General features: G+C 33.4%; 2 protein-coding genes across 2 annotated transcripts; both read left to right on the top strand.

The window, feature by feature from the left end:
• The first annotated feature begins 1337 nt into the window (after window positions 1-1337).
• On the top strand, window positions 1338-4972 carry LOC106135671 (probable tubulin polyglutamylase ttll-15). The gene is made up of 7 exons (XM_060948238.1): window positions 1338-1470; window positions 1924-2678; window positions 2886-3048; window positions 3400-3486; window positions 3756-3979; window positions 4431-4644; window positions 4862-4972. Exons 1-7 carry the CDS (start codon window positions 1396-1398, stop codon window positions 4970-4972), a joined length of 1629 nt encoding a protein of 542 aa, XP_060804221.1. The 5' UTR covers window positions 1338-1395.
• A 193-nt stretch (window positions 4973-5165) lies between these two features.
• On the top strand, window positions 5166-6330 carry LOC106135702 (bolA-like protein 3). The gene is made up of 3 exons (XM_013336070.2): window positions 5166-5316; window positions 5531-5710; window positions 6055-6330. The coding sequence occupies exons 1-3, from the start codon at window positions 5269-5271 to the stop codon at window positions 6193-6195; spliced, it is 369 nt and encodes a 122-aa protein (XP_013191524.1). The 5' UTR covers window positions 5166-5268; the 3' UTR covers window positions 6196-6330.
• The last annotated feature ends 521 nt before the right edge of the window (window positions 6331-6851 follow it).

Below are 6851 nucleotides of genomic sequence, written 5' to 3'. Positions count from 1 at the left end.
CATTCATAATTCTCTTCATGCAAGCTCATCAATTACGAGTACAGACCTAACCTTTTTTCATACGTCTCAACCCTAAACGTCTCGAACGTTTCCATTCACACTTCCCTTATATATTTGCTTAGTCAACCTGCTTTTATTCGTCTTCTCCACATAAAAAATACTAAAGGTGGTAATGTATGTAAGCGACACTAAATGATTTTGTAGGGAGTCGAAAATGGGCGCGCTGTTAGAGAGCAAACGTGAGAGCAGCGAACTCCTTCCATGATTCGGCTCGTATACCTGGAAGGTAGGTAGAGCCATGGCTGGTGGTGGGATAGTCCCTCTATGAACTCAGCTACCACCATTTTGAAAGCTTCGCAATAAACTATAAACCATTTTCTTGTCTTTACATTTTGAAAGCTTCGCAATAAACTATAAACCATTTTCTTGTCTTTACATGTTTAGGTATAAATAAAGTTCAGGTGGACGAAATTAATGTATTGTAAATCTAAGTTGATTTATTTAGTGAATAATCTAAGAAAATACCTATAGGTACTTATTTGGTACCTACAGTTAACTATCACAAATGTGTACTTTTGTTATTAAATTATTACAACGTACATGATGATGTATGTCTTTTTATGCTACATTCCGTAAGCCTACGCTTCAGCGCACTCGCTCAAAGGGAAGTAAAATTTTGATAGCCTTTAATCATCTAAGAAGCTTAATTGAGGTACAACCTACAATCATATCTTGAATATATTCTGTACGTAGCTTTGTACAGCGAATATAGTAAAGTAGGTATAAGTCAAATATAAATAATTAGCTATATTTACATACCTATGTAAATATTGCTAATTATTTATATTCAATACGAAATATGTATCTATAGGTATACATATTTCGTATTGAGTTATCTCTTACGAAAAGACAGAGCTAATAGCCCCTTAAATACTGGAAAGCAACCGAATCGCTGTTGAAAGCAGTGCTTTACTCACGTCATTTCTTATTTTTTTTAAACTACTTTGTGTTTTAGGTACTTTAGGACATTATTCAAACTTTATGACATCATGAGGAATAAACATCATCATCTGCCATTCATTTAAGCGATAGAGAAGCGAGTTAGTGTTCGATGTGAAAATTTAGTGGAAACTATACCACATACTTTCTTAATAAATATGCAAATACCTTAAGCTACCAGTCCGTGGATGTGACCTTAAAAGCAAGTATTCTGCCAGCTCGATGTTTTAGAAAGTTTACTCCGTCCCTTTTTAACCAATGCGGATTATGTTCCATCCTTGTTTTTCTGCTATGTCGTTTTCATACAATCTCGTCTTGTGTCATATGCGAAGAAGTGTGCGCAGTAATATGTTGGTTTACATATTTTTTTCTTAATAGTTTTCTAAGTTAAGGTACATGTTCATAGTTTTAGTAAGTGATGTGACAGAATACCTGCTTAAATCGGAATTAAAAATGGAGGACCGAATAACAGTAAGTTTTTAAAAAGTTTATGCATCAAATTGGGTATAGGTACTCTATGTTCATAATATATTTTTATCCCGGACTTTTTATGATTTGCACTCTTTAAAGTGTTTAAAGCCTATATAATCAGAGCAAAGCCTAGAGTTGTTATTTTTGGGGCAGCTTTTTCGCAATAGGTAAAAATTTATACAATATTATAATACTTACTTAATCTATTACATTAAGTTTACATTCATTCCGAACGTTAGAAAGTAGGTTTCATGTTTTCATGTAATACCTCCTTAAATAAAAATGTTTTATTTTTAAAAACGAAGTTGTGTAAGTATAATTAAATATCTTCATAGTAGATACGAATGTATAAAAACATCTTTTTGCGAAAGTACTTGATCCCTTAGTCTCCTCTTACGACATCTGCGGGAAACAGATATTCATGTTCTGGATTAACTTAATGTGTTTTTGCAGGATTCTTCCCAAAACAATAAACAACTGCTGGACAAAATATGTGAAAATGATAATGCTGAAAATAAAGACGCGAAGAAAACAAAAAATAAAAACGATCACTTACACATTTGCCTACTCGTTTGCATAATAGGGGTTTCATTAGGAATATTATTAGAGATAATCAATACTCAGACCAAAAACAGACAAGAATGTATAGGACAGTTCGAAAAACCAAAGTATTGGGTATATTCCGCCTTTAGTGACGTAGATAATAGAAATGGTTTATTGAAACATGTGCATTTAGTATTAGGACGATTAGGATACGAGAAAAGTACAAATGAATCTAACTGGAGTCTTCTCTGGTCACATGACTACCCATTTAGGGTCCTATACCCTAATTTGCATAGACTTAAATCTCACCAGAAGGTCAATCACTTTCCTGGTACGGGTTTTATAACTAACAAAGTTGATTTGGCAACTTCGGATTCAAAATTTATACCCAGAGCATTCAAGTTACCTCAAAATAAGGAGGATTTTATTAAATATGCAAATGAAAATAAAAATGCGCTATTTCTGGAGAAACACAATCAGCATAGAGGAGTGTTTTTGAAAAACGTGACTGAAATTGATTTGTCGAGCGGGGAAAGTTTCGTGCAGGAGTATGTACAGAAGCCTTTCTTGGTAGATGGACATAAGTTCGATATTGGCGTGTACGTTGTCCTCACGTCCGTCAATCCACTAAGAGTGTATTGGTATAAAGGAGATGTGTTGTTCAGGTACTATATTGCATTGATTTGATATTTAATAATATTATATTGAATTCTTTTTTCATATTTATTCAATGAGGTACATCCCTCTTTTGGCAGCCTTCTTGGCTGGCATCTACTAGTCTTCAGAAGTTTTATTTGTTACCTAACCATTTACACCGCCTTCTATTTCACGTAATTTACAGATTTCAAGTCATAAAATATTCTCTTTTTCAGATACTGCCCAGCTAAATATCACCCATTTGATCCAAAGAACTTAGACAAGTATGTGGTTGGAGATGACTACTTACCGACGTGGGAGGTGCCCTCGCTGGCTCAGCCCTACACTGCGTTAGGTTTCGGAATGAAAGACGTTTTTGACATATACGCCCAGTCTAAGGTAATTATAGCACCCGGCTTATATGTAGAGCTTAGAATTTGACACTTTCAGAAATTTGCGCAGTAGCAATTTTTCATACAAATAAATCTTTTGCGCAGCTAGCTTTTGTGTTCAACTTTCGTGCCGAACACTATTAATAGAAATAATTAATCTAGCAGATAAAAATAAAGTTTTTTATATAGAGTATATTTTGACATAAGCCCTGAGCTAATGCCCCACTCCGATTTTGCCATGAATAAAAAATTTGGAGGCATGAAATGTAGATCTCTTAGATATTGTATTACTTTCAAAATTTAAGTACCTACCTAAGTGCACTTTGTTGGTTATTTTATCAATGTTATCTCTTTTTAGGGAAAGGATACCTCTAAAATGTGGGAAGATGTACAAAAGGCTATAGTTGAAGTATTCATAAACAAGGAAAAACATATAATTGAAGCTGTAAGTATATTAATGTCTATAGTCTTATTATTGTCTCGCAGTTCGTCAACGTAAAAATTAATAAATGAAACTATGTTCAACACTGTAGTTCAACAGTATGTATAAGTCGAATTCAACTGCTTGTGCAAAACACGAGCGTTTGAACATCTTCATGCGATAGGAACAAACGATTGTCCGTTAGTACGTCTATACGTGAAACCCGTAAAGGTAGAACAAGGCAGGTTTGCTACAAGGCGTTGCGGGATTAATTAAACAACTTCTAATTACAGCTCAAAAATTATCCATCAGGAGACAACTTCTTCGAGCTCATGAGGTTCGATTTAGTCGTAGACGAGGACTTAAAAGTTTACCTTCTCGAGGCCAATATGTCTCCAAATCTAAGCTCGGCCCATTACCCACCCAACCAGTTGCTGTATGAACAAGTATTGTACAACCTTTATTCTTTAACTGGAGTGGCAAGAAATATGAATGGATATAATAATCATAATCAGAGGTAAGATCTTAATAAAGTACGCATAAAATAACCCAGTCTAAATAACACCCGTACCGTAAGACAGAACATTTCTTATCAGATTTATTTAATTGTTCCATGTTTAATTATGTAAGTATTAGCATGTATCTTTAGTTAAATATGTTAAACGTTATTTATGCACACGCTATACCGCTCCAAAATTCATTTTTCCTCTCATGGGTCTTCTGGAAGAGATATCTTTTGAAATAAGTAGCACCTTTGTACTAGAATTACTGTAATTAATGCTCCTATATATAATTTTGTGTACATAAATAAATAAATAAGATGAACTTGCATCAATACATTGCCTGTTTTTAGACAAAGCTAGATATTCTTTTCTAATACTAATCATCTAGAATATAGGTTAGCTACTCGTACTACTGGTCACTTTTCATTTTACCATCATTAGAACTATTTAAGCGTTTATTTTCAGAGACTACACAGCATCACAAAACATGATGTCGTCTCAAAAGAACATAGCAGTGTGGGGCGAAGAATGTAGCAACTCATGCAAGGACAACTGTGACCAGATTGTATGCGGTCTCTGCAAGCCATGCCTCAGTCATAAGTTGCGTAGTAGCTTGTTGAGGGCGAATGCTGAACACTTACACAGAGGCGACTTTGGGAGAATATTTCCTCCAGCAATGGTGAGTCATTGTCTTTATTTTTAGACAAAAAAAATCAATAGTAATATTTAATTGAGCAAATAAAAATAAAGTTTATTATATAGAGTTAGGTACATATTTTGACATAAGCCCTGAGCTAATGCCCCACTCCGATTTTGCCATGAATAAAAATTTTATAATTTCTGTGCGTTTGCCAGTCAGAAAGGACTTTTTAAATAAAGTATTCCTTTTTTTTCAGAAACCACATTCTCTAATTCCGGAAGAATACAAGAATTTATCTGAACATAACCATATGCAATACTTATGGTTCCAAGGAAAATGTAATAAAGATGAAAATTGGTGTAGCTAAAAAATGTATCAGTCAATTTATCAATTAAAGTATGTAAAAATTCACTATTTATTTTATTTACCTTACATACTGTACCCATAAATATACCCGTACTTATACATAGGTACCTGTACTTTATACGAAGGTACAGTGCTTGATATCTTGCCATCTCATTTTTTTAAGTCATCTACCGTCAATGTCAAGTTATGTCAAAAATAAAAACAAAGTATTGATTGAGGTTATGTTTTGATTCGCATTTGCGAATCTGAAAAATATTTTCGTGTAGTATTATTATAAAGCGTATTAATTAATTTATAATGCTTCGACAGTTTATAAAATCTTTAGTTCCTGTAAGAAGTAGGCTGGTAATGTGTCAAATTAAACTTGTTTACTGCCCAAGTTTTTATTTACTCAAAACAAAAAAAGTGTTGCGATGATTTCTTAATATGAATTTACAAAATACAGTTTTAGATGACATGATTTTTATAGTTATTGACAGAATAGTATTATCATTTTTAACATTATAGAACTTACTTCTGGTTGGCGGGAAATTTAAATTAATACTATTGTAATTCACAGGCAAGAGCCGTAGCTGGTGCCAGTAATGGCGGTGAAACGGCAAGCGCTGAAAGAAATGCTTTTCAGAAGAATAGTGAAACCAAAGAGCAACAACTTTCCACAGTTCTCAAGCAGAGTTTGCCAGGAATAACATACCTTAGTGTTGAAGACATCTCTGGAGGTTGTGGTGCTATGTTTGAGGTAAAAGATTCAATATTTATTAAGCTTGCATAACACAACCCCAGCTTAACCTTGGTACTTACTTTCTGGTATACTAAAATGAGGCACATATTTTTACATTTACCAATGTTTTGTATCACATTTCTGTACATAAAATGATGTTAGTATATACAAGTGTACTTTAACACTGCTAGAGAAATATATCTTGATTATTCTTGATCAAATCAACAACATTTTGGAGAAATATGAAATAGGTTAAGATAAGCTTAGATAAAATAGATCAATGCAAATGAAGTAAAAAAAGAGTAAGTAATCTTTGCCTGCCTCTGGGAAAAAGGCATGATCAGTAAATTTTTTTATTTCAGATTAGTGTAGAAGCTAAAGAATTTGTAGGTTTATCAAGAGTGAAACAACATCGCTTAGTGACTGATTCCCTGAAGACAGAAATTGCTGAAATGCATGGCATACGCATCCACACTACACCAACCAGTTCTGAAGAAAAGTGATAGCACCTAATATTAGTAATGTGTTCTTGTTTTGAATTTGTGAAATGAAAAAATTAAACATTATGATTAGATATTATTACATATGTGTTAAATAAATGTTGATTGATTAAGTAAATAATTTAAATTGTTGCAGTTTGTAGTTTTTTCTTTAAGCGAGCTTCCTCATCCCCTACTTATTTTTGTATAATATATATATGTATTATAGTAAACGTACGTATATTTAACGGCCTCTGTGGCGCAGCGGTAGTGCGCTTGTCTGTGACACAGTCTTATAAAGGGTCTGCCCTTTGTTGGCGAATTTTTTTTGGCATCATGTTCAAATGCATACTATCGGTTGGCAGAATCTTCATTTCGCCGAACATCATTTGGCATGTACTCATTTAGCATACACTCATAACGCATAATTTTGTAACGCAGAATCATCTTAAGGCATAATTTTAACATCCATAATAATCAAAAGGCAGAAATTTCATACTCATAAAGTTTACATTTAGAATCATCTTTAGGCATACTTTTAGCTATATCTTAGCACAAAGTTTTTATAAAGAATCATCTTTAGTTTAAATATCTTAAACAGTATTTTTTCAGCATGCAGCATCCAAGCAAACATACAGCATGCAAGCAAGCATGCAGCATGCAAGTAAGCATGCAAGCAA

This window comes from Amyelois transitella, chromosome 15, assembly GCF_032362555.1.
Source record: "Amyelois transitella isolate CPQ chromosome 15, ilAmyTran1.1, whole genome shotgun sequence".
In the NCBI taxonomy this organism is placed as follows: domain Eukaryota; kingdom Metazoa; phylum Arthropoda; class Insecta; order Lepidoptera; family Pyralidae; genus Amyelois; species Amyelois transitella.
The sequence above is the reverse complement of the archived record's forward strand: the minus strand, read 5'-3'. Positions and strand labels throughout refer to the sequence as shown.

Bases quoted from the DNA above. Each gene is read 5' to 3' on its own strand.
- LOC106135702 (XM_013336070.2), top strand. From the start codon at position 5,269: ATGCTTCGACAGTTTATAAAATCTTTAGTTCCTGTAAGAAGTAGGCTG. The intron at 5,317-5,530 runs GTAATGTGTCAA...TGTAATTCACAG, and splicing joins TTCCTGTAAGAAGTAGGCTG to GCAAGAGCCGTAGCTGGTGC. The intron at 5,711-6,054 runs GTAAAAGATTCA...TTTTTATTTCAG, and splicing joins GTTGTGGTGCTATGTTTGAG to ATTAGTGTAGAAGCTAAAGA.
- LOC106135671 (XM_060948238.1), top strand. From the start codon at position 1,396: ATGTTCATAGTTTTAGTAAGTGATGTGACAGAATACCTGCTTAAATCG. The intron at 3,487-3,755 runs GTAAGTATATTA...TTCTAATTACAG, and splicing joins AAAAACATATAATTGAAGCT to CTCAAAAATTATCCATCAGG. The intron at 3,980-4,430 runs GTAAGATCTTAA...GTTTATTTTCAG, and splicing joins TATAATAATCATAATCAGAG to AGACTACACAGCATCACAAA.